Raw genomic sequence first — 22,116 nt, 5'->3', positions numbered from 1 at the left:
ACTGAGGCAGGGAGCGGCAGGACCGGGCCTGCCCGGGCAGCACCGCGGGCGGCGGGGACGAGCGGCGGGGGCGGCTGCCCCGTGGCCTCCCGCCAGCCCCGGTGCCCCCCCGGCCCCAGGCTCCTGGCCCCGGTACGGGGAGGGGGGGGGGCGGCCCCGGGACCGGGACCCCCTCACGGGGCCGGGGGGGGCCAGGCGGGGCGGGGCGCGGCGGCGCCGGTGCCTGGCGGCAGCCCGGGGGCGGCGCTGTCCACACGGGGCAGGCCCCGGGGCCGCAGACACCGCGCAGCGCCCGGCAACTGCCCGGCTCCAGCGGCACCGGGAGCGGCCGGGCCCGCGGCGGGGGCGGGGCGGGAGCCGCGGGGACACCGGGGGGCGGCGGGGCTGGGGCCGGGGGCTCGGGGGGGTCGGCGGGGAGGGGGGGGACGCCCCGAGGCCTCGCCAGGCCCCAGCCGCCGCCACCGCCGCCGGCCCCGCACATCACGTGACCCCGCCGCCCCCCGCCCCGGGCACGCAGCCAATCCCAGGGGGCGCAGACCCGCCCCGCTCCTTCCATTGGTTCTCCCTCCTGTCGGTCACGCCGCGCTTCGACCAATCAGAGAGGGTGCTGCCGTGCGGCTCCCGCCCCCGAGGAAGCCCGCCTCCCCGCCTCGGAAGCTTGGCAGTCAGTGCGCGGGCCGGGCCGGGCTGCGCTCGCTCTCATTGGGCGGCCGAGCTGTCAATCAAAGCTCCGCCCTCCCATTGGGTCTCCTCTTCCGTCCGTCACACCGCAGATCCGCGCCCATTGGCGGAGCCGTCCCTCCATCACCGCTCCCCATTGCTCGGCGGAGCCGCCCGTCAAACGGCCGGGCGCGGCGGATTGGCCGCCGCTCGAGCCCCTCGCCGCCCGTTGGCCGCAGCTCGGCCGAGCCGGGCGGGGATTGGGCCGGAGGCCGCCGAGGGGGCGGGGCTTGCAGGGCGGTGCCCGGGCGGCCCCGCAGGAGGAAGATGGCGCCGTGAGGGGGTCGCAGCCGCCGCCGCCGCCGCCCCGGCCGGTCTGAGCGGGACCGCGGGGGGGGGGGGGGCACCGGGGCGGGGGGAGGGGGCGCGGGGGGGGCGGCGGCGGCGGCGGGGCCGGGCCCGGAAGGGGCGTGAGGCCCCCGCGGCCCGCCCCGCCCCGCCCTCCCCGCGCCGGGCGGGCGGGCGGCGCTTCCGGGGCCCGGCGGGGCGGGGGCGGGGGCGGGCCCGGGGCTGGTCCCGCCCCCCCGGGGAGCGCGGCGGGAACGGGAGCGGGAGCGGCGCTGCCCCCCCCATTCCCACGGTCCCGGTCCCGGTCCCGGGCAGGCGGCGGGCGCCGAACCGGGGCGGGCCCGGGCCGAGGCGGCTCCCGGGACCTGCCCCCCCCCGGGATCTCCCCCCCCGGGGCTCAGAACCCGCCCGGTGCCCGCCGGTAACGGTCCCTGCGGCTGCCGGCACCGGGTGGGCACCGGGCCGGGGCTGCCCCCCCCGTCCCTGCTGGTCCCGGGGCGGTCCCGGTGGAGGCGGGGGCAGGGCCGGGGCCGTGCCCGCTCTGCGCCCTCTGCCGGGGCGGGGCCGGGGAGGCTCATTCAGGATAACGGGGCTGTCGCGATACGAGGCTGTCGCGATAGGGCTGGGAGTCAGGGAGCGCGCACAGCTGCCCCCGAGCCCCCGGGAGCCGTGGGGCTGCCCGCAGCCACCTCCCTGTGCCCCCTGGCTGCGGGAATCCCCCCCCCCCGTGTGTCCCGTGGGGTATCGCCGGTAACGGCCCTGCCCCGGTGAACAGACCCCTGATCAAGCTCCTTCCGTGTGCCCCGAGCTCCCAGCAGGCCCCCAGAGCCCCTCGGGGTGCGGGCAGGTGGCTGGTACCGGGGGCAGGCAGGGGGGAGGCACAGAACGGCACCGGGGGCAGGCGGGGGAAGGAGGGAGGTGGCTCGGACGAACGGGAGGTCAGGAGTCTCTGCTCCTGGGCTGCCTCGGGGGACGTCCCGGTGCCGGGCGGTGGCTGCCACCGGGGTGAGCTGGGCCCGGGCTGCTTGGTGTGAGCCCCGCGGAGCTGTGTGCGCCCGCAGCCAGCAGCAGTTCTGGGCTGAGTTCAGTGAGAGGACCCCGGGGGGGCTCAGGGACAGGGAAGCCACCGGCTCTGGTGCCCTCCTGGCACCACCACGCCGTGAGTGCCATGTTACGGCCCCAGGAGGGGACAGGAGGGGACGGGCACTGTCCCTGCTGCATGGACACGAGGTGTACAAGGCAGGAACTCGCACGGGGCTTTGCTCAGCCCGGCCCGGGTTTGTTTGTGCGGCTGCTGCCGTCCCTCTGATGTCTGTGGCCAGCTCAGCCCCGCTCTGCTTTGTAGTCAGGGCTGCTAATCCTCGGCCGTGCCCTAATTCTGCTGCGGGAGGGCGCAGCCCTGGAGCTCGGGCAGCCCTACAAGCAGGCTGCGTCCCCTGGTGCAGGGCACGAAGCCTTCGAGGCCCCGGGCTCCCCGCTGGGGTTTCGCAGCTCCCCGAGCCCACGGCCCCGGCACACGGCACTGCCGGCTGCTCTTGGCCTCCCCAGGCCCCGCTGGCAGCGAGCGCTGGTTACACAACGACTCGCCAACATTCAGCACCAGCAGCGTGCTGAAATAAGTGAAACGAGGCTTTCCCAGCCTGGGAAAACAGCAGCCAGCACCAAAACGCGGTCCTCTGAGGTTCCCCGAGCTGAAAAACCGAGTGGCAGGGGCACGGCGTGGGCTGGGTGTTGGGAGGCTGCTCACCGGGGGGGCTTTGGGGGACTGTGGTGCTCCCTGACTGCCTGGGGATGAGAGCAAACGTGCCAGGGCCTCAGCCCGGTGCCCGTTGCCCCGTGGTTGGCCACTCGCTGTGGCCACCGTTTGCCTTCGGTGGCCACTGAAGGCCGAAGGCAGGCGCAGGGGGGAGGCGGTGACCCGGTGAGGTTTCTCTGGCCCTGTTTGGGGGCAGGCCTGGGTGGGTTTGGGTGCTGCCGGGGGAGCCCCTCGGGCAGGGGGGCCTGGGCTGGGCGCTGCGAGGAGCCGTGGGGTCGCTGCGGGGCTCACTCCCCTCTCTGCTTCCCCCCGCAGACCGCCAGCATGGCTGCCACGGCCGCCGTCAGCCCCAGCGAGTACCTGCAGCCCGCCGCCTCCTCCGCACAGGTGAGCGCGGGGGCGTCACGGGACGAGCCCCGGGGCCGCCCCCCCTGCCCACGGGAGGAGGCCGCTGGCAGGGCAGGCTGGGGAGCCGCGCTCTGGGCACGTTCCCAGCCCCACGCTGGCTCCCTCGGGGCTGCGTGGTGCTGTCTGTGCCTCCTGCCCCTGCTGTGTCACCCGAAGGACCCCCGGGGTCGCGTCAGCTGCGGCTGCCGGGGGGAGGTGGGGGCATGGAAGCGCTGCAGGGGCGTGCAGGGGAGGTGTGGGCAGCCCCAGACATGCAGGGCGTGTGTGGCTCCACGGGGATGCGAGCGCAGACACACGATTACAAGGCAGCCACACGGCTGGGGTGAGCGCAGGGCTCACGTGGTGCGGGTAATTAAGCCGCTCGCTTAACGAGGTGTTCCGTGGGCGCGGGCTGGGTTAGCTCCAGGGGCGCGGACCCTTCCCCTCGCTGAGTGCTCTGGGGCCCCTTCGGCTCCAGCCCGTCTCCACCGTGCCCGTCTCCCCCCCAGGACTCGCAGCCGTCTCCCCTGGCCCTCCTGGCAGCCACATGTAGCAAAATCGGCCCCCCCGCCGTGGAAGCCGCCGTGACTCCTCCCGCCCCTCCTCAGCCAACGCCTCGCAAACTCGTCCCCATCAAACCTGCTCCGCTCCCTCTGGGCTCTGGGAAGAACAACTTGGGGATCCTGTCATCGAAGGGGAACCTCTTCCAGCTGCAGGGCTCCCAGCTCGGCGCCTCCTACGCCGGGGGGCAGCTGGTTTTTGCCATCCAGAACCCCGCCGTCATCAACAAGGGGCCGCGCGCGGCCGCCAACATTCAGTACCAGGCGGTGCCGCAGCTGCAGCCGCCGGGGGCTCCGGCCATCCAGGTGCCGCCCAACCTCGCCAACCAGATCCAGATCATCCCGGGCACCAACCAGGCCATCCTCGCCCCGTCCTCCGCCTCCCACAAGCCCGTGCCCATCAAGCCAGCCCCGGCGCAGAAGGGGGCGGCATCGCCGGGGCAGGGGGCCGGTGGCGTGGTCAAGCTGCCTGGCAGCGGCAACGTGGCGCTGGCCCTGCCCGTGGGCAGCCTGGTGGGCGCGGCGGAGCCGGGGGCGCAGGGGCAGGTGGTGGCCGAGAGCCCCTCCAAGGCCGGCAGGAAAACCCGCAAGAAAGCCGCGTCCCCCGGGCAGCCCGCCGCCGCCGTGGCCGTGGCCGAGCAGGTGGAGACGGTGCTGATCGAGACGACGGCCGAGAACATCATCCAGGCGGGGAACAACCTGCTGATCGTGCAGAGCCCGGGCTCGGGCCAGCCGGCCGTGGTGCAGCAGGTGCAGGTGGTGCAGCCCAAGCAGGAGTCGCAGGTGGTGCAGATCCCGCAGCAGGCGCTGCGCGTGGTGCAGGCCGCCTCCGCCACGCTGCCCACCGTGCCCCAGAAACCCTCCCAGAACTTCCAGATCCAGACCACGGACCCTGCTCCCACGCAGGTACGCCGGCCCCTGCCGTGTCCCCCAGCCCTCACCCAGCTTTGAAGGATCTGCGGGGTTCTGGGGGCCGCCGGGCAGCCCCGGCTCAGCGTCAGGCCCGGGCACGGCTCACGTGGATTGTCTGGTGTCTGAGAGGGGCTGGGGGCGCAGCTGCTCCCTGTGGGGGCTCTGTGAAGCCTCTCTCACCTCTGCCTCATCTCACGGCACCTGTAGGAGCGCCGTGTCCTTGCGGGCCGGTCCCCAGCCTGTGCAGAAGCTCGGGGAGGGGCGGGAGGGGGCTCACGGGCTGCAGGACGGCGCTGCTGCCCTGGGGAAGGCTGCGGGGCCAGAGCAGCCCCCTGCTGCCCTGCGAGGCCAGACCGTGTGGGCAGGAGGCCCGCGGGCTTCAGGGGCTGGGGCAGCTTCAGGCAGCTTTGGGCAGCTTCGGGCAGCCCCTCGCGCTCGGGGCTCTGCACCCAGCAGCCGGGGGGGGCTCATTCCTCCCCTCCTCCCCCCAGGTCTACTTCAAAACGCCGTCGGGGGAGCTGCAGACGGTGCTGCTGCAGGAAGCCCCAGCCGTGCCCGTGGCCCCGTCCGGCACCTCGTGCGGCAGCCCCGTGTCCCGCAGCCCGGGGGGGGGCAGCAAGAAGCCTGCGGGGCGCAAGGAGCGGCCGCTGCCCAAGATCGCCCCCGCGGGCGGCGTCATCAGCCTGAGCGCGGCGCAGCTGGCAGCCGCGGCGCAGGCCATGCAGACCATCAACATCAACGGCGTGCAAGTGCAGGGCGTGCCCGTCACCATCACCAACAGCGGAGGTGGGCTGCGTGCTGCGCCGGGTGGGGGGGTGGGAGGGGGCACGGGGTGTGGGCAGTCCCCAGGTGGGGGCACGGAGACCCCCGGCAGCGCGCCGGGCAGCGGGGACGTGGTGGCTCCGTCAGCGGGTGCCTCGTGCCCCAGGCTGGGCGCTGCTGGGCACTGGGTGTCCTCAGCTGCTCGTGGGAGGCCCCGGCTGTTTCACGGGGGGGGCGTTCTGGCTTTGCGGGTTTGGGGGGGAGCAGCTGCTGCAGCCCCCGCCAGTGGTGTCAGTCCCACGGGGCTGTGGGATGGGTCCGAGCACCGCCTGGGAGCCCCACGAGCTGCTGAGCTGTGCATGGGGGAGGCTGAGCCTGGCCCTGGGGCCGAGCCGTGTGCCTTGGGGGGGGCAGGGGCCCAGCCAGGCAGCGGGCACAGGGCGCTGGGGGCTCCTCAGGGCCTGCAGCCCCCACCCCAAACACGCCCCAACCCTGCAGCAGGAATGGCCCTGTTGCAGGCAGGCCCTGCCACGAGGCGTCGCCGCTCCCTGGGAGCAAACCCGGCCCCAGCCCCATGGCTCCCCAGTGCCTGCCCCGAGCCCCACGTCCCCGTGGCCCCCCCGTCCTGCCCTGGCTGAACGCCCCCAGCCCCAAGCTGACGGCTGCGGGAGCTGTGGCCGGGCCGTGCTTTGCTCTGCGCTGCCATGCAGGGGGCTGCTGGTGCCCCCCCCCAGCCCCAGTCTCTGGCGGCTGGGAGCCGCCGGTTCTCGCTCAGCCCAACGGGGTCAGCACAGCCCCGCGGGGCTCAGCGCACCTCAATCCCTGGGGTGGCTTTGGGGGGGCCAACGGCTGCTCTGCCATGAGCCTCCGGGCCCTGGAGGTGCCTCTGCTCTGCCTGCCCCCCCCGCACACCCCCTCCTTGCTCAGCTGCTGCCCCCCCGCCTCTCCCTGCCTGCCATCCCCGCGCTCGCTGTCGCTGTCGCTGACCCCCTCTTCTTCTTTGCAGCCCCCCCGCGGCCGCCGGGTGCCGTGCGAGGCCCAGGCCCTGCCGCCTCCGTGAGCGCCCGGGCGTGGAGCGGCCCGTAGGGTCCGGGGTAAGTCCCGTTTTTTGGTCAATATATTGCACGTTTTTTCAAAGTTTCTTTTTCGTTTCCTCTTTGGCCGTTTCCCCACCCCGAATGGGTCAAACCAAAAACTTTGAAAAACCGCACAGTATATTCAGAAAAAAAGGGACTTACCGGCCCGAGGGGCCAGCACGAGGCGGGGCCGGGGCAGGGCCGCATGCGGGGCTGGGGCGCCGGGGCCCGGGGAGCCCTCCTGGGGTCCGTCCCGTCCCGTCCCGTCCCCGCGGGGGCTGGGCGGGCTCTGAGTCCCCGTTCCCCCCGCAGGGCAGCAGCAGCTGACGGTGCAGAACGTCTCCGGCAACAACCTGACCATCAGCGGGCTGAGCCCCACGCAGATCCAGCTGCAGATGGAGCAGGCGCTGGCGGGGGAGGCGCAGCCGGGGGAGAAGCGGCGCCGCATGGCCTGCACCTGCCCCAACTGCAAGGACGGCGACAAGAGGTGAGGGGGGGGCGCGGGGCGGCCCCCGGGGGTCCCTCCTCCGCCACCGCCGCCGCCTCACGCCCGCCCTCCTGCTCTGCCCGCCAGGCCGGGGGACCAGGGGAAGAAGAAGCACATCTGCCACATCCCCGAGTGCGGCCGGACCTTCCGCAAGACCTCGCTGCTGCGCGCCCACGTGCGCCTGCACACCGGGGAGCGGCCCTTCGTCTGCAACTGGGTGTTCTGCGGGAAGCGCTTCACACGCAGCGACGAGCTGCAGCGGCACGCGCGCACCCACACAGGTCTGCGGCCCCGCCGCGCGGTCCCCCCCCCTCCCAGGGCAGCCCCCGGCCTCACAAGGGTCCCAGGTGCAGGGCCCGGGGCTGAGCTGGGGCCTCCAGCAGCCGCTGGTGGGGTTGTGGTGGAGCTGCTGGGAGGCACTGGGGAGCCGGGGGCTTTCTGCCACCTCGGGGCACTGCAGTGGTGGTGGCGGGGGGCTGCCAAGGGGACCTGCGGGCACCTCACGGCCTCCCGGGGGGTCCTGCCCAGGGCCGGGGGTGGGGGGGGGTGTCCCCGGGGCCGCCCGGTGCTGACAGCCGCTGCTCTCCGTCCCCGCAGGTGACAAACGCTTCGAGTGCGCGCAGTGCCAGAAGCGCTTCATGCGCAGCGACCACCTGACGAAGCACTACAAAACCCACCTGGTCACCAAGAACTTGTAGGGCCGGGACCCGCCCCGTGCGCAGCCCCCACGGGGCCGCCGCGCGGGGACACCGGGAGCCGTCCCGGGCCCCCCGCCGCCCCCGCAGCACTCCAGGCCCCCCCCGGCCCCCCCGGCCCCCGGCCGCGTCCCCCCCGCACAGCCCCCGGGGACGACCCTCGGCCAGCGCCGGGCCCCGCGCGGAGCCGCCCCGGGGCGAGGGGCTCCGGGGGCCGCCCCCTCACGGGACTCCCGGGGCCGAGCCCCGAGCCCGGCGGGGACAGGCCCGCAGGGGGGGGGGGCTGCGGGCCCGGCGGGGAGCGCCCCCGCAGCACATTCCTACTTTATATTTAAAGTTATAAATTGTATAAATACGGCCCGGGCCCGGCCCCTTTGTCTGAGGTCGGCGCCCTCCGGGCCCCGCTGCGGCCGCCGTGCGCGTGGGGGGGGCCCCGGTACCGGGAGGGCCCTGGGGGCTCCCTCCCGCCCCCCCCCTTCCCCCCCCTTCCCCCGGTTTTATTTTTCCCCGGGTTTTTCCCCCCATTTCTCCTCCCCCTCCCCTAGCGCCGTTTCCCTCAGCCCTGCCCCCCCCCTGCGGCCCCCTGCCCGTTATTTGCGCCCCGAGCCCGGTTTTGTCCCAAAATCCCCGGTTTTTGGCCCATTTCCAGCTGCACCAGCCCCAGCTGGGGCTGCGCGGCCCCACGGAGCTGCTCCACACCGGCTGTGCCCGCGGAGCCCCCCCCCACCCTGAGGGCCGCACCGGGGAGGGGGCGGGGCTGCTCCCGAGGGCCCGGCCCCGGATCCCCCCGGTGCTCCCCGCTGGGGGCGCTGCGCCTTTAAGGGCCCCCCCGGTGTTGTTTACACCCGGGCGCCACTTCCGGCCCCGCGCATCCTGATTGGCTGAACGCTCCCCGCCGGGGCGGGGCCGTGGCGCGGCTCCCCATTGGCTGCTCGGTGGGCGGGGCCCGAGCGTGGCCACGCCCCGGGGCGGGGCGGCGGCGGGGGGAGGGGGCGGCGCGGGGAGACCCCGCTCGGACGGCGGCGGGGATGGAGCTGGGGGCAATGAGGATGGAATACCGGGGGGCCCAGGAGGTGGGGGCTGGGGGGGCACCGGGAGGCACCGGGAGGCGGGGGGGAACCGGGAGGAACCGGGAGGAACCGGGAGGAACCGGGAGGGAACGGAGGATACCGGGAGGCCGGGGCCGGTAGGGCCGGGGAGGTACCGGGGGGTTACCGGGGGGATACCGGGAGGCACCGGGTGACCGCCGGGGGGTTACCGGGGGGCTGCGGTTACTGCGGAGTACCGGGGGTCATCTGGGGTCACCGAGGGACCCCCGGGGGGCCGGGGACAACAGGGGCGGGCTGGGGGTACCGGGGGGTTACCGGGGGGCTGGGGGCGGTGGGGCCGGGGGGTTACCGGGAGGCACCGGGTGACCGCCAGGGGGCTGAGGGGTTACCGGGAGGCCACTGGGAGGCCTGGGGCAGCGGGGCCGGGGAGGTGCTGGGGGGTTACCGGGGGAGCTGGGGGGTACCAGGGGTCGCTGCGGGCAACGGGGGTGGGCTGGGGGTAACGGGGGGCTACCGGGAGGCAGCGGGGCCGGGGAGGTACCGGGGGGATACCTGGGGGCTACCGGGGGGCTGGGGGTACTGGGGGGTACCGGGGGTCATCTGGGGTCACCGGGGGACCCCCGGGTTGCCTGGGCAGGGGACAACAGGAGTGGGCTGGGAGTACCGGGGGGTTACCGGGGGGCTGGGGGCAGTGGGGCCGGGGGGTTACGGGGGGGCTGGGGTGTATGGGAGGTCACCTGGGGTCACCGGGGGTCACCGGCGTTCTGGGTCCGGGCCCGTGCCCATTCTCGGGGCTCTGACGCCGGCCCCGTCCCCGTCCTCCCCCCCAGGCGTTCGAGGAGCGGCACCTGGCGTCCCGGGACCCGGTGGCTCAGTTCGGGGCCTGGCTGGCGGAGGCGCTGCGGTGCCCGGCGGTGGGCGAGGCCAACGCCATGTGCCTGGCCACCTGCAGCAGGTGAGGCCGGGGGGGGGCACGGGGGGGGCCCGGCCGCCGCCCCCTCACCGCCGCCGCCTCCCGCCGCAGGGACGGGAAGCCCTCGGCCCGCATGGTGCTGCTGAAGGGCTTCGGGCCGGACGGGTTCCGCTTCTTCACCAACCGCCAGAGCCGCAAGGGCAGGGAGCTGGTGAGCACCGGGGGCACCGGGGGCAGGGGGGGGGCTGCGGGATGAGCCCCCCCCGGTGTTGGGGTGCTCCCGGGGGCCGCCCGCCCGCTGACGGCTCTGCCCCGCTGCAGGACTCCAACCCCTTCGCCTCGCTCGTCTTCTACTGGGAGCCCCTCAACCGCCAGGTGCGTCCCGGGGGTGGCGGGGGGACGGGGCCGTGTCCCCAGCGCGGTGTCAGCCCCAAACTGGGGGGGATTCGGGGCTCCTGCATCGGGGTTGGGGCTCTCCAGGAGGGTCCCGGCCCCTTCTGCCTCCTGAGGCTGCCCCGTGCAGGTGCGGATCGAGGGCTCGGTGCGGCGGCTGTCCGAGGAGGAGTCGGAGCGGTACTTCCACTCCCGGCCCAGGAGCAGCCAGATCGGGGCCGTGGCCAGCAGGCAGAGCTCCGTCATCCCCGACAGGGAGGTGAGCGGCGGGGCTGGGGCTCCGATGGCAGCCGGGACCCTGCCCCTGCCCCTGCCCCTGCCCCGCTCCAGCCCCGGCCCCTTCCTGCCCCGCAGTACCTGATGCAGAGGAACGCGGAACTGGAGGAGAAGTACCGGGACGTGCCGGTGCCGAAGCCGGAGGACTGGTGAGCCGCCCGGGGGTGTCCGGGAGCAGCCCGGGGCCGTGCAGTGCTGCAGGACCCCCTCACCTCCCGCATCTCCCCCCCCAGGGGCGGTTACATCCTGCAGCCCGACGTGGTGGAGTTCTGGCAGGGCCAAACCAGCCGCCTGCACGACCGCATCGTCTTCCGCCGCCTGCGGGACGGCGCCGAGCCCCCCGGGCCCATGACGCGGCGCGGGGAGGGCGAGTGGGTGTTCGAGCGCCTCGCCCCCTGACGCTGCCCCGTTACTTGTGCCAAGCCCGCTGCATGTCCCCCACGTGTCCCCCACGTGTCCCCTCCGTGTCCCCCCCGTGTCCCCCCTCCGTGTCCCCGCCGTGCCCCGGGTGCAGTGGCTTCGTTCTGCCCTGCCGGAGAGACTCGTGCTGGGCTTCGGGGTGCCCGGGAGTCCCCGGGCCCTGCAGCCCCCTCGTGTCTGCCGCAGGCGGGGGCTGCTCCGTCCCACAACCCCCCCATTTCCCCCCACCTGCATGCGGGGAGCAATTGCTCCTGGGGCTGCTGGTGGCTAATTAATCATGGCGATGACTTATTAATTATGGTAACGACGTGGGGACCAGGAAAGAGCCCCGTGAATCCCCTGCCCTCGTCCTGTGCTGCTGGGACCAATCCAGCCTCGTGTTCCAGCTGGAGCCGCGCCGTGCGCTCAGTCCGTGCAGTAATTAACTTAATTGTGGCTTTGTCCCCGCGGGGGGTGGTGGCCGGCCGTGTGCTGCTGGGCCCCCGCCTGTGCCCTGCCTGCTCCGCGCTGCTTCCTCCCGGCTCGGGAGCAATAAATGCTGCCTGAGCGGAGCCGTGCGTGGCCGGGGGTTAATCTTCACCCAGCAGAGCCGGGCTGGGCTGGGCTGCGCTCCCTGGCAGAGGCTGCTGCCGCCCCGCCCGGCCCCGCGCCGCCTCCTGGGCCGCGTCCCAGCGAAACCGGGGCCCAAAACCTTCACCCCCTCCAGCCGTGTGCGCCCAGGGCAGGATCGGGCCCTGCTGGGGGGCAACGTGGGGACACGCGGCCTTGGCAGGAGGGTCCCTGGGGCCTGCTGCGGGGGTCCCACAGCCGGGGGGTCCCCTGGGGGGGAGCGGAGCCCCCGGTGCAGTGGGGCTGTGCGAGCCCGCCGGCTGCTCGGGGGGGGGCAGCACCTCCCCTGCCCCTCGGCAGCTCCCCGGCCGTGCCCAGCCCAGGGCTGCTCCGTGTCCCCGCAGGGCTCAGGCGCTGCTGTCACCTCGGGTCCCGTGCCAGAGCCGGGAACCCCCTGGAGCTGGGCCAAGCCCGGCCGGGTGGCGCAGAGTGGGATGGGGTGGGGTGGGGTGGGATGCATTGGGATGGGGATGGGGATGGTGCCACCACGGTGCCTGACAGTCTGGGGTAGGGAGGAAGGGACATGGGGCTGGTGGCACCTCCAGCAGGTGGCTGCGTGTCCCAGTGCAGGACTGGGGGCTCAGCTGGGTGCCCACCACAGAGGGTGACCCCAGACTGCGACCTCTCGCCCTGCGTGCCCCCACGGCGCTGGAAGCCCCGGCACCACCGTAATGGGTGGCACCAGCCGCTGGGTGCCGGCCACGCACCCTCCCCCTTCTCCTGTCCCTTTGGGGCAGGAACCCTTGGGTGCTGCCAGCACGGGACAAAGAGCACAAAGAGCACAAAGAGCACAAAGAGCACCTTGTGAGTGTGTTTGGAGAGCAAACAGCCCCGGGGCGGGAGCTGCTGGGAAGCCTGGGCTGCCCCGGCAGGGGCCTTGTGCCAGGGAAGGGGTCTGGCTTGGCGCGGGTCGGGTTTTACGAGGGCCGGGGCCTTGTTGCAGGCGTGTGGCTGCCCCCGCTCCGGGGGGAGGGTGAGCCCCCGGTGCAGCCCCTGGCCCGCAGCGTGCTGGGGCTGCCCGGTCCCGGTCCCGTTCCGTGCGCAGTCGGGTGCGGTTGTGCCTCCCCGGGGCCGGGGACTCCCCGGAGCAGCCCCGGGGCCCGGAACCGCCCGTGCCTCGTGGCACAGCTCCGCCACCGGCCCCGTGCCCCGGGGCAGCCGCACCGGGCACCGCGCTGCCTTTGTTCCCAGCCCGGCTTTATTGACACGGAACAGCAGCGACAGCTCACCAAGGGCGCAGCTCCCAGGGGAGGGAAGGAAAGAAACAAACACGCGGAGGGGCTGCGAGGGCGGCCCGGCCACCGGCTGTGCGCGGCTCTCCCCTTCCGGGAGCAAAGAGCAGGTCCTGGGGTGGGCAGCACACGGCGGGGACAGCGCGGGGACAGCGCGGCCCCCCCAGGTCCCCCCAGGAGCCGCTCCCTGAGGGTTTGCTCCGTCCGGCGGGCCTGGGGCTGGATCCAGATCGGAGCAGCGGGCCCGGTGTCGGCCGGAGCGCGGGGTGGGGGCAGCCCCGGGGCTCTGCCCGGTGTTACCGCCGGGGCCGGGGCTCCTGCAGCTCCCCCAGGCTCGTGGCTTCCTGCTTCAATAAAGTCCAACCCGAGTCACTTCTCCTGCCGAGGTGCTGGGGGGGGTCCGGCCAGCCCCGCAGCGAGCCCCCCCACTCCATCGTGTCACCGGCCCCGAGCCCAGCAGGATGGGGGGCTGCAGGGGGCAGGGGGGCCGCGACCCAGCGGGACCGTGCCCCCTCCCGGCCTCATTTCTCCTCCCGCTCGCTGCCCGTGCAGAGGCCGGGGTTGTCGGCCAGCGTCGCCCGCACCTTCTTCTTCTCCTTGAAGCGCCCGGAGTTGGAGACCTTCACGTGCTTGCCCTTGCTGCTCTTGTCCACGATCTTCTCCAGGCGGGCGGTGTACTCGGGCGTCCCCCCCTCGCCGTTACCCTCGGGGCCGTCGCCGGCGTGGACGTCGGGGCTGTCGTAGAGCACCTGGGGCATGGACTTGCGCTTCCGCAGGAAGGTCAGCTTCCACCAGCTGTGGCTCTCGGCCATGGCCGCGGGGCGCCTGGGGTGGACGGGGGGGTTACGGCCGGGAAGGGGCCGGCAGCACCGGGGTCTGCCGTGTCCCCGGCTGCCCCCCTGCAGGGCTGGCGGCGGCCCCGGGAGCAAACAGGAACCGGGAAGCAGCCGGGAGCTGGCGGGGGCCGGGGCCTCGTGTCCCAGCCCCGGTGCTGCGGGGGCAGCGGGGCGGCCACGGGGGTTCCCCGTGCTGGGGGTCCCCGTGCCGGGCTCTGTCCCCCACACACCAGCCCCCATCCCACGGCCCCCACCCGGTTCTGCCAGCCACCGAGCGCTGCCCCCGTGCCCCCGGTGGTGTTTTTGGCGCCGGCTTTCGAGGCCCCTGCGTCACCCGGCACCGGGACGTGACCCCAACCCCCGGTGCTTCGGGGCCCCCCGCCTTGGGGCCGCGTCGTGCCCGGTGGCACCGCCGGTGGCAGGTGCCCACAGCCGGGCTGGCAGCGCCCCGCGCCCCCCTGAGAGCCTCGCCGCTGCCCGTACCTGCGCCTCCCGCCCCGCCGTGGGCCGGGCACACCGGGCACCGGGCACACCGGGCACACCGGGTACCGGGCACCGGGCACCGGGCAGGGCCCGCACCTGCCGCTGCCCCGCCGCGAGTCAAGGTGAACCCGCGCCCAAACCCCTCCCGCCGGGCAGGCGGCGGGGCCGGGCCGCGCAGCGCTGAATATTCATGACGGGGAGCGGCGGCCCCGGGCCCCGAGCAACGGCCCCGGTCCGGGCTCCCCGGGGGGGTTCCCGGCGGGTTCGGCCCCCCGGTACCGGACGGGCCCGGGGAGGGCCGGGGGGGGCGCGGTGCCGCCGGGGGCACGGGGCTGGGGCCGGGCAGGGCCCGGAGGGAGCCCCCGGAGCCCCCCGGTGTCTCCCGGTAGCGCCGCGCTGCGGGGGGCACCGGGGGACACCGGGAGGGGGGGGGAAGGAGCGGCGGGGGCACGGAGCGGGGGGCGAGGGGCGGGGCCTGGCCGGGAGGGGCGGGGCCTGGATCGATGGAGGCGTGGTCTGACCGGGAGGGGGCGGGGCCACACGGGCTGGGGGCGGGGCCATCCCGGTGCTGCCCCGTGCCCGTTCCTTGCCGCCCGCGCGGCACTGCGCATGCGCACTGCGCTCCGTCCTGAGTGCCCCTCTCGGCGGAGCCCCGCTCCTATTGGTCAGGCGCTCCCTCCTCTCCGCCAATCAGAACAGCGGCGCGTGGCACTGTTTCCCCCCGCCCCCGAGCTGCCTCCACCCGATTGGCGGAGGGGCGCAGCTCGCCGGGCAGGGCGCGTCGCGATTGGCTGCGCGGCGGGAGCCGAGCGGGGATTGGCTGCTAGGGGGGCGGGGCGGACGGAGCTGAAGCGGAAGCGGCGGCAGCGGCGGCAGCAGCGATGCAGGTGGGGAGCGGGGAGGGGCGGGGGGAGGGGGCAGGGTCCCGGTCCCGGTCCCGGTCCCGGTCCCGGTCCCGGTCCCGGTGCCACCTCCGCCCTCCCCCCCCGTGCCGCCCGCAGGCCCCGCCGCAGGATTACCGGGCCGTGCCCATCGACATCCAGACCAGCAAACTGCTCGGTACGGCGGGGCCGGGGCCGGGGCCGGGGGCTGGGGCTGGGGCTGGGGGGTGGGGCCGGGGCCGTCCCGGTACCGGGGCCGTCATCTCCCCCCCGGCCCCGTGTCCCGGTGCGGCCCGCCGAGCCCGTCGCTGTGCCGCAGACTGGCTGCTGGACCGGCGGCACTGCGGGCGGCGGTGGCAGGCGCAGGCCCGGTTGGTGCGGCAGAGGATGGAGGCGGCGCTGCGGGACATGCCCGAGCACCCGGAGATCCGGCAGCTGCTGGCGGGCAGCGGTGAGGCCACGCGTGTGCGGCGGGGAGCGGCTCGTCCCGGGCCCGGTCCCGGTGCGGGGGCGGCCCGGTGACGGCGCCGCCCCCCGCAGCCCTGCATTACTTCCACTGCCTGCGCATCGTGGAGATCCTCCGGGGCACCGAGGCCTCCACCAGGAACCTGTTCGGGCGCTACTCGTCCCAGCGCATGAAGGTGAGCGGGGACCGGCACCGGGAGGGGCCGGCAGCAGCCCCAGGCCCTGCCACCCCCCTCCTCTGCCTCCCCGCAGGACTGGCAGGAGATCGTGGCGCTCTACGAGAAGGAGAACACCTACCTGGGTGAGCCCCGGGGAGGGGGCGCACAGGGGGGGCTGCCATGGGGCCGGCAGGGCCCCGCGGGTCAGCTCAGGGCCCCGCCGCCGCCCCGCAGCCGAGCTCGCCAGCCTCCTGGTGCGCAGCGTCAGCTACGAGGCCCCCGCGCTGCGGAAGCAGATCAGCCGCTGCCAGCAGGCCCAGCAGGACTTCGCACGCCGCGAGGAGGAATGTCAGCTGGCGGCCGCTGAGCTGCGCGAGCGCTTCTACGCCTCCTGCAAGCAGTACGGCATCACCGTGAGTCCCCATCCCGTGTCCCAGGGGTGTCCCGGGGGTGTCCCCACAGCACCGTGCTGCCCGTTGGGGGAGCTGCGGGTGGAGGGCGACGCCTCTGCCCCTGCCCAGCTCTGGGAGCAGGGGGCGAAGCTGCCCGGGGGTGTTTGGGTTTTGCTCCCCCACCCCAACACATCCCTGCTCTGCCCCCAGGGGGACAATGTGCGCCAGGAGCTGCTGGCCCTGGTGAAGGAGCTGCCCTCGCTGCTCTCCGAGATCGGGGCGGGGGCCAGCGCGCTCACCGAGGCCATTGAGCTGTACGAGGCCTGCGTGGAGTTCGTCTGCGAGAGGTGGGCGCGGGGCTGCAACACCCGGGGGTGTCTCCCAGTGGGACCCTGCTGGGACGGGGGGCGTCGGGGGCTCCCTGCCCTGCACCTGACACTGAAGTCTTTGCGGCGCCCCCCAGCTCAGCAGAGCCGGTGCTGCCCCTGCTGCGGCACGTGGGGCGGAGAGGCAACACCACCGTCTACGAGTGGAGGACGGGGCTCGAGCCCGTGCGCGTGGAGCGGCCGGAGGTGCAGGAGGTACCGGAGCAGCCGAAGGAGGATGCGGTACGTGTGGCCCTGCGCTGCTGCAGCGGGCTGGGGAGGCCGGCAGCAACCAGCAGGGATCTGCCTCTCCCCAGCTTCCCGCTGCCTTCCTGCAGCCCCTGATCCTGCTGCAGCGGCAGGACCGGGGCTGTCTGGTGGCCAGGGGATGGGGGGGGCTGTGAGGCAGCCTCCGCTGGCAGAAATGGGGGAGGCTCCCAGCTGGGAAGGGGCAGGATGGCTCAGGGGGGCTTGGGGGCGCTCAGGGGGGTTCGGGGAGGTGCAGGGAGGCTCAGGGGGTCGTTGCCCTTCTCGCCACAGATCGACTGGGGAGACTTCACGCTGGAGCCGAGTGGGACAAGCGACGGTGCTGCCACTGGGGGGGCGCAGGACGAGATCGACTGGGGCATCGCGCTGGAGCCCAGCCCCCAGGTGACGTCAGGGCGCAAGCTCGGGGTGTTGTGGGGTGTTGTAAGTGCCCCCCCTCACTGGGTGTCCTCTGTTTTGCAGCAGGACGATGGCATTGACTGGGGTGATGGTGACGGTGACGGGGCCCAGATCGCGGTGTTGGAGGCTGGCACCGAGGGTGAGCATGGCCAGAAGGGGCTCTGCGCCCCCCCCACTCCCCCCTGCCCCTCCTGCCTGCAGTGCCCTGGGTGCAGAGCAGTAGCTGGGAGGGGGGCAGGGGGCCCAGCGGTGCTGTGGGGCCGGGGCACTCCCTTCTCTACCCCCCCCCCAGTGCCCGAGGGGGTCGCTTGTGGCTCTGAGGCCCTGACGGTGCTGGAGCTCGCCGAGACGCGGAACCAGTTCCTGGATGAGCTGATGGAGGTGAGCGGGGGGGGGGCGGCTCGGGCCCCATCCCTACGTGGTGGGGGGTGCCGGCAGGGCCCCCCCCAGCAGCGCTGTCCCCGCAGCTGGAGCTGTTCCTGGCGCAGCGCCTGGCAGAGATGGAGGAGGAGGCCGACGTCCTGGCTGCCAGCCAGTTCCAGCTGGCCCCCCCCGCGCTGCAGGGCCAGAGCAGCCCCCGCGTGGCCTCGCTGCTGGCCGGCACCCGGGCGCTGCTGGGCCAGCTGGGCACGCGGCGCATGCAGCACCTCTTCACCATCCTCGCCTCCCCCAGGTCGCCTCACGGGGGGAAACTTGGGGAGGGGAGCCGGGGATTGGGGCTGGGGGTGGCAGGGGGGTGACGGGGGGGTGACGGAGGGGCTGTTTCCCCCCCCTGCAGGTACGTGGACCGCGTGAGCGAGCTGCTGCAGCAGAAGCTGAGGCAGGCGGAGCTGCTGCTGGCCAAGCGGGAGGCGCTGGGCCAGAAGCGGCAGGAGGCGCTGGCCGAGCAGGGCAACCTGGAGCCCAAACTGGACCGGCTGCTGGACACGACCAGGGAGCTCCAGCGGCTGGTGAGGGACAGAGGGGGGCTGCCCCCCCCCCCCCGCCTCTGTCCCCCCCCCTCACCCAGCCTCTGTCCTGCAGATCGAGGCCGACATCTCCAAGCGCTACAGCGGGCGGCCGGTGAACCTGATGGGGGTCTGCCTGTGAGCCCCAGGGGTCCTGGGCCCCCCCCCGAGGGGTCCTGGCCCCCCCCCTTCCTCTTTGTCCTTCCCCAGCTCCCGGTGGCCGTGGGCTGGGCACTGCTCAATAAAGCCAAGGCCCCGTCCCTGTGTCTGTCTTGCTGCGCCCCTGGGGGGGGGGTCTCTGAGAGGGGGGGTCAGGGGTGAGAGGAGCCCCCAGGCCGCCCCCAGAGCCCAGCGCCTGTCCTCGGGGGGCTGCTGCTGGAGTCTGGCCCCCTCCCGGCCCCCCCCCGTTAACGCCTTCCCGTTGAGCTGACACCGCCCGGCGCGGGGGGGCCACGACCGCTGCTTGGAAATCCCGGGGGGGGCCGTGAGTGCCCCCGACCCGCGGGGGGGCTCCGGGGCCCGGCCCCGCGGCGCACACGGCGCCTTTCTCTGCCTCTGTCCGCTTTTCCTCCCCCCCCCCCGGGACACAAAACGCGGCCAGGCGGGGCCGGGGCATCCATCACCGCCCCCCCCCAGCTCCGGGGCCCCCCCCTGCCGGGTCCCCGGGACCGGGGGGTTGGGGGTGGGGGCTGTGCGCGGCCACCTGCCGCCCCCCGGAGGGGCAGCGCGGCCAGCTGCTGCCCGGGGCCGCCGCGTCCCAGCCGGGCCGGGGCCATCGATCACGGCGGGCGCGGAGCAGCTGCGCGGGGCCGGGGGAGGGGGAAGGGGACCGGGGGGGGGGCGGCCCCGGGGGTCCCGGGGCGGGGGGCGCGGCCCGGCCCCCCCCGCACTGCCCCGAGCCGCCGGCAGGGGGCGCCGCAGGACCGCGAATGGGCGGGCGGGGATGGGCGGGGCCTGGCGGGGAGGGGGCGGGGCCTGGTGCCATATAAGGAGCGGGGCCGGGGAGGGGGCGGGGCTATGCAAATCCTCGCCGGGGCTCGGCCGGGGGGCGTCGCGCGAGAGGCGGCGGCAGTGGGGGGGGGGGGGGGAACCGGGTCCTGGGGCGTGGGGGGGGCACGGGGGGCTCGGGCCGGTGCCGTGTGGCTGTAACGGACCGGGACGGGCACCCCACAGCGACCGGCAGCCCCCCCGGTGCTCGCCCCTCAGCCCTCCACGGGTGGGGGCCCCGGGCGGGGGTCGCGGCAGGGCTGAGCCCCCCAGAATGAGGGGGGCAGAGGCGGGGGTGGGGGCGCTGGGGGCAGCAGCTTTATTGGGGGCGCACGGAGCCGTTCGGGCTCCACGGGGGCCCAACGGGGGGTGCAGGAGGGCGGCCAACCTGGTCTCCTTCGGGATCCTGAGCGGTTCCCTCGCTGTTCCTAACGCCGGGGGTAGGAGCTGGCTTGGGGCCGCCGGGGGGGGCTGCAGCCCCTGGGTGCTTCTACTTGGGGGGGTCGGCGCCCCCCGCGCCCCCGTGCTCGCGGCTGCCCGCCAGGTAATCGAAGAGCACGAAGCCGTAGGGAGCGGGCTCGGGGGCCTGCGGAGAGGCTGAGGGTTGGGGGGGGCCGGGGAGGAGGTGGGGGGTGGGGGGCAGTGTGGGGGGGTCGGCACTCACCCGGGGGCCCAGGCGCTGCAGCACGCGCTGGGGGTCGCTCTCCAGGATCACCCTGAGGGCAGCGGGGCCGGCACCGTCCTGTGGGTGCCGGTTGTGCCCCCCCGTTTCCCCCGCCCTGCCTCAGTTTCCCTCCCCGTGCCGGGCGTTTTTTGGGGCCTGGGCAAAGGCTCGGGGATGGGGCTGCTGCAGCGGGGTGAGTTGGGCACCCCCATTTGGGCTGCCCCACATTCGGTCCTGCAGCCCCCCCGGTGCTCACCCCACAGCCACCCACGGGGCCCGGGCTGCCCCCGGCCTCACCCCCTGTCCACAATCTCGTCCAGCACCAGGAAGGCCCCGTCCAGGTTCTCCAGCAGCCAGCGCTTCTCCAAGTCCTTCCTGTGGGGGAGCCCCCAGGATGTCCCCTCGCTGGGTCCCAGCCCGCGGTGTCCCCCCGGGGCCAAGCTGCCCCCAGCCCACCTCGGGGTCCCCTCGGGGGCACTCACCGCAGCACGAGGCCGAGGGCGTCGCAGAGGCAGCTGAGCACGGCCGACAGCATCAGCTGCGGGACAGCGGCGTCAGCGCGGCCCCGTGGGGTCCGGCCCCCCCCCAAGCCCCCCGTACCTCGTTCTCCTGGGGGCCCCCCACCACGCAGAAGAGGAGGTCGCTGCTGCTCCTGTAGACCACGGTGAGGCCGTCCAGGCAGGTGATCTCCCCTGGGGGGATGCAGGACGTGTCCCCCCTGTCCCCCCGCCATGTCCCTGGGTACCCCAGACCTTTTCCAGCCCCCCCCCCACCACGGAGGCTCCCCCCGTGCTCACCGCCTGCCCCGCGGGTCTTGCTGAAGACGCTGCTCTCGAAGGCCGCCTGCTCCTGCGCCGTGGGGAAGCTGCCGTCGTAGTACTGGGGGGTGCGGGGGGGGTCAGCACGGTGACCGGATCCAGCGCCCCGACCCCCCCGCAGGGAGCGGGGAAGCCACGGCAGCGAGGCCGGGGCCGGGGCCGGGCCTCACCTTGGCCAGGAGCCGCTGCCCGCGGCTGTCGAGGACGAGCAGCGCCTTCACCGTGTACAGGGACGGCTCCTGGGGGCGCAGCGGCTCAGCCCCCCCGGGCCGGCTGCAGCTGGGGCCTGCCTCGCGCTGCCTGGGGGCACCGGTGCCCCCCCAGCCCCCTGTCCCTCTGGGGTCCCCCCCCTCTGTTTTTTGGGACCTTCCCTCACTCCCCTGCCCCCCCATTCACTCTCCCCATTTCCCCACCCTCCCCTCTCCCCCCATGTCACCCCCCAGCTCCCAAGTTTCCCCTTTTCCCACCGTTTCTGGGGTTCCCCCATTCCCCCCCTTTATGGCCCCTGCCCCCCGCATTCCCCCCTCCCTTTCCCACACGTTCCTCCCCGTCCTGCAGTGGCTGCACAAAGTTCCCGTCCTGTCCCCATTGTCCCCGTACCGGCAGTCCCATGGGCTCCATGGCTCTGCCGCCCCGGGCAGCCCCCCCGTTCCCCCCCCCGGCGCTGACGTTGCCTCTCCCAGCCCGGCCCGGCCCCCCCGGGCCCTTTCCCTGGCCCCGCTGCCCCCGGCCTTGTCCCGGCAGCAGCCGGTGACCCCCTGAACCCCCCCGGCCGCCTGCAGTAGGGGAGGGGTGGGCACGGGGCCCCCCCGGCTGGGATCCTGCACCCCAAGGTGCTGCAGTGCCTGGCTGCTATGGGGGGGGGGCGCTCCCCGGGGACTCCCCCCCGAACACCGGCACCGGGGCAGGGCAGTGACCGGGGGGATGCAGGGGGGCGAGGAGCCCCCCCACCTCTGGGCTCACCCCGGGGGGGCCGGGTTTGGGCTCCCCCAGTGGATGCCCCCCCTGCAGGCCGGGGGGGGGGGGGGGGTCGGCACCGCGCCGGGTCCCGCCCTGCCCCGGGCTCCCGTGCCCTACCGGTGACTCACCGGCTGCGCCCCAACCGCCCCGGGCTGCTGCCGGGGCCGGGAACGGGGCCGGGAACGGGGCCCGGCCCTGCCGCTCGCAGCCCAGCCCCGGGGAGCTCCCGCGAGCCCCCCCGGGCCGTGTTTGTGCCGAGCCGGGGCCCGCAGCTGTCCCCGAGCGGCCCCGGGGCCGGCGTTCAGGCGGCTCCGCACCGCTCCGGGGCCCCGGCGCCGGCGGGGGGCTAAAAATAACGCGGGGGGCTCGGGTTGCTGCTGGCAGCGCCCCTCGGGCCCGGCCCCGCGGCGGCCTGGGGAGGCCCCGGGGAGCACCGGGAGGGCCCCGGGCCGTGCCCGCGCTGCGCCGGGAGCCCCGGTACGGGGCGCTGGGGCCTCAGGGACCCCCGGGACACCCCCCCCGTGGGGGAGCCGCTTGCAGCGGAGCCTCGCGGCACCGGGGGCGGGGGCCGGGGCCGGGGCCGGGGCCGGGGCCGCCTCCCGGGGCCGTTCGGGGCCGTTCCCAGCGAGCCGGGGGGGGCGGGGCCCGGTTCGGCCCCGGGTCCCCGCAGGCCTCGGCCGAGAGGGCCCGGGGCGGGCGTCGCCATGGCAACGGCAGCGGGGCCTTGGGGCGGTGCCCGCGCCGCGGGGATTGGTGCGCGCGGCTGTCACTCAAACCACCGGCCCGGCGGCTGGCTGCAGAGCGCCGCGTGATTGGCGGCTGCCGCTGTCGCTCGGCCGAATGCTCGCGTCCCGTTGGGCGGATGGCACGTCGGTCATGACGCGAGGGGCGGGTCTCTCGGGGTGACTTCTCCTCGCCGATTGGTCCAGCGCGCGGCCGCCGGGCGAAGCTCCGGGGCC

General features: G+C 74.9%; 5 protein-coding genes across 9 annotated transcripts; 3 read left to right on the top strand and 2 right to left on the bottom strand.

Annotated features, from left to right (window-relative positions):
- Positions 1 to 893: 893 nt before the first annotated feature.
- Positions 894 to 8,001, top strand: SP2 (Sp2 transcription factor). Of its 2 annotated transcripts, none has more exons than XM_068660667.1 (7): positions 894 to 1,034; positions 3,080 to 3,151; positions 3,661 to 4,617; positions 5,115 to 5,409; positions 6,774 to 6,948; positions 7,036 to 7,229; positions 7,546 to 8,001. In XM_068660667.1, exons 2-7 carry the CDS (start codon positions 3,089 to 3,091, stop codon positions 7,644 to 7,646), a joined length of 1,785 nt encoding a protein of 594 aa, XP_068516768.1. In that variant the 5' UTR covers positions 894 to 1,034; positions 3,080 to 3,088; the 3' UTR covers positions 7,647 to 8,001. The 2 variants fall into 2 exon arrangements, with proteins under 2 accessions (XP_068516768.1, XP_068516769.1); XM_068660668.1 differs by lacking the exon at positions 894 to 1,034 and adding an exon at positions 1,401 to 1,458.
- A 564-nt stretch (positions 8,002 to 8,565) lies between these two features.
- Positions 8,566 to 11,245, top strand: PNPO (pyridoxamine 5'-phosphate oxidase). Its single transcript, XM_068660697.1, has 7 exons — positions 8,566 to 8,716; positions 9,523 to 9,647; positions 9,717 to 9,816; positions 9,927 to 9,980; positions 10,129 to 10,257; positions 10,353 to 10,423; positions 10,508 to 11,245. Exons 1-7 carry the CDS (start codon positions 8,672 to 8,674, stop codon positions 10,671 to 10,673), a joined length of 690 nt encoding a protein of 229 aa, XP_068516798.1. The 5' UTR covers positions 8,566 to 8,671; the 3' UTR covers positions 10,674 to 11,245.
- Positions 11,246 to 12,479: 1,234 nt separating this feature from the next.
- Positions 12,480 to 15,638, bottom strand: PRR15L (proline rich 15 like). Of its 2 annotated transcripts, none has more exons than XM_068660705.1 (2): positions 15,498 to 15,638; positions 12,480 to 13,360 (listed from the first exon to the last, which is right to left on the bottom strand). In XM_068660705.1, the coding sequence occupies exon 2, from the start codon at positions 13,345 to 13,347 to the stop codon at positions 13,057 to 13,059; it is 291 nt and encodes a 96-aa protein (XP_068516806.1). In that variant the 5' UTR covers positions 13,348 to 13,360; positions 15,498 to 15,638; the 3' UTR covers positions 12,480 to 13,056. The 2 variants fall into 2 exon arrangements, with proteins under 2 accessions (XP_068516806.1, XP_068516805.1); XM_068660704.1 differs by lacking the exon at positions 15,498 to 15,638 and adding an exon at positions 13,855 to 14,285.
- On the top strand, positions 14,651 to 17,988 carry CDK5RAP3 (CDK5 regulatory subunit associated protein 3). Of its 2 annotated transcripts, none has more exons than XM_068660670.1 (14): positions 14,651 to 14,741; positions 14,856 to 14,913; positions 15,055 to 15,186; positions 15,276 to 15,376; positions 15,453 to 15,501; positions 15,593 to 15,771; positions 15,961 to 16,097; positions 16,214 to 16,358; positions 16,656 to 16,766; positions 16,848 to 16,920; positions 17,074 to 17,162; positions 17,249 to 17,454; positions 17,560 to 17,731; positions 17,805 to 17,988. In XM_068660670.1, the coding sequence occupies exons 1-14, from the start codon at positions 14,736 to 14,738 to the stop codon at positions 17,868 to 17,870; spliced, it is 1,524 nt and encodes a 507-aa protein (XP_068516771.1). In that variant the 5' UTR covers positions 14,651 to 14,735; the 3' UTR covers positions 17,871 to 17,988. The 2 variants fall into 2 exon arrangements, with proteins under 2 accessions (XP_068516771.1, XP_068516770.1); XM_068660669.1 differs by having other exon boundaries at positions 14,652 to 14,741; positions 16,845 to 16,920.
- Positions 17,989 to 19,020: 1,032 nt separating this feature from the next.
- Positions 19,021 to 21,274, bottom strand: COPZ2 (COPI coat complex subunit zeta 2). Of its 2 annotated transcripts, XM_068660699.1 has the most exons (8): positions 20,798 to 21,274; positions 20,368 to 20,436; positions 20,177 to 20,258; positions 19,980 to 20,071; positions 19,862 to 19,917; positions 19,677 to 19,754; positions 19,380 to 19,431; positions 19,021 to 19,301 (listed from the first exon to the last, which is right to left on the bottom strand). In XM_068660699.1, the coding sequence occupies exons 1-8, from the start codon at positions 20,816 to 20,818 to the stop codon at positions 19,206 to 19,208; spliced, it is 546 nt and encodes a 181-aa protein (XP_068516800.1). In that variant the 5' UTR covers positions 20,819 to 21,274; the 3' UTR covers positions 19,021 to 19,205. The 2 variants fall into 2 exon arrangements, with proteins under 2 accessions (XP_068516800.1, XP_068516799.1); XM_068660698.1 differs by lacking the exon at positions 20,798 to 21,274 and having other exon boundaries at positions 20,368 to 20,610.
- Between the last annotated feature and the right edge of the window lie 842 nt (positions 21,275 to 22,116).

This window comes from Anas acuta, chromosome 25, assembly GCF_963932015.1.
Source record: "Anas acuta chromosome 25, bAnaAcu1.1, whole genome shotgun sequence".
NCBI classification, from domain to species: Eukaryota; Metazoa; Chordata; class Aves; order Anseriformes; family Anatidae; genus Anas; species Anas acuta.
This window is presented reverse-complemented; position numbering and strand designations above follow the sequence as displayed.

Coding starts and splice junctions, on each gene's coding strand:
- SP2 (XM_068660667.1), top strand. CDS start 3,089: ATGGCTGCCACGGCCGCCGTCAGCCCCAGCGAGTACCTGCAGCCCGCC. Junction 3,152..3,660: donor CCGCCGCCTCCTCCGCACAG/GTGAGCGCGGGG, acceptor TCTCCCCCCCAG/GACTCGCAGCCGTCTCCCCT. Junction 4,618..5,114: donor CGGACCCTGCTCCCACGCAG/GTACGCCGGCCC, acceptor TCCTCCCCCCAG/GTCTACTTCAAAACGCCGTC.
- PNPO (XM_068660697.1), top strand. CDS start 8,672: ATGGAGCTGGGGGCAATGAGGATGGAATACCGGGGGGCCCAGGAG. Junction 9,817..9,926: donor GCCGCAAGGGCAGGGAGCTG/GTGAGCACCGGG, acceptor GCCCCGCTGCAG/GACTCCAACCCCTTCGCCTC. Junction 10,424..10,507: donor GTGCCGAAGCCGGAGGACTG/GTGAGCCGCCCG, acceptor CTCCCCCCCCAG/GGGCGGTTACATCCTGCAGC.
- PRR15L (XM_068660705.1), bottom strand. CDS start 13,347: ATGGCCGAGAGCCACAGCTGGTGGAAGCTGACCTTCCTGCGGAAGCGC.
- CDK5RAP3 (XM_068660669.1), top strand. Junction 14,914..15,054: donor CCAGACCAGCAAACTGCTCG/GTACGGCGGGGC, acceptor GCTGTGCCGCAG/ACTGGCTGCTGGACCGGCGG. Junction 16,767..16,844: donor CGCTGGAGCCCAGCCCCCAG/GTGACGTCAGGG, acceptor TCTGTTTTGCAG/CAGGACGATGGCATTGACTG.
- COPZ2 (XM_068660698.1), bottom strand. CDS start 20,589: ATGGGGGGGCAGGGGAGTGAGGGAAGGTCCCAAAAAACAGAGGGGGGG. Junction 20,259..20,367: donor GGCAGCGGCTCCTGGCCAAG/GTGAGGCCCGGC, acceptor CGCACCCCCCAG/TACTACGACGGCAGCTTCCC. Junction 19,302..19,379: donor TGCAGCGCCTGGGCCCCCGG/GTGAGTGCCGAC, acceptor GCCTCTCCGCAG/GCCCCCGAGCCCGCTCCCTA.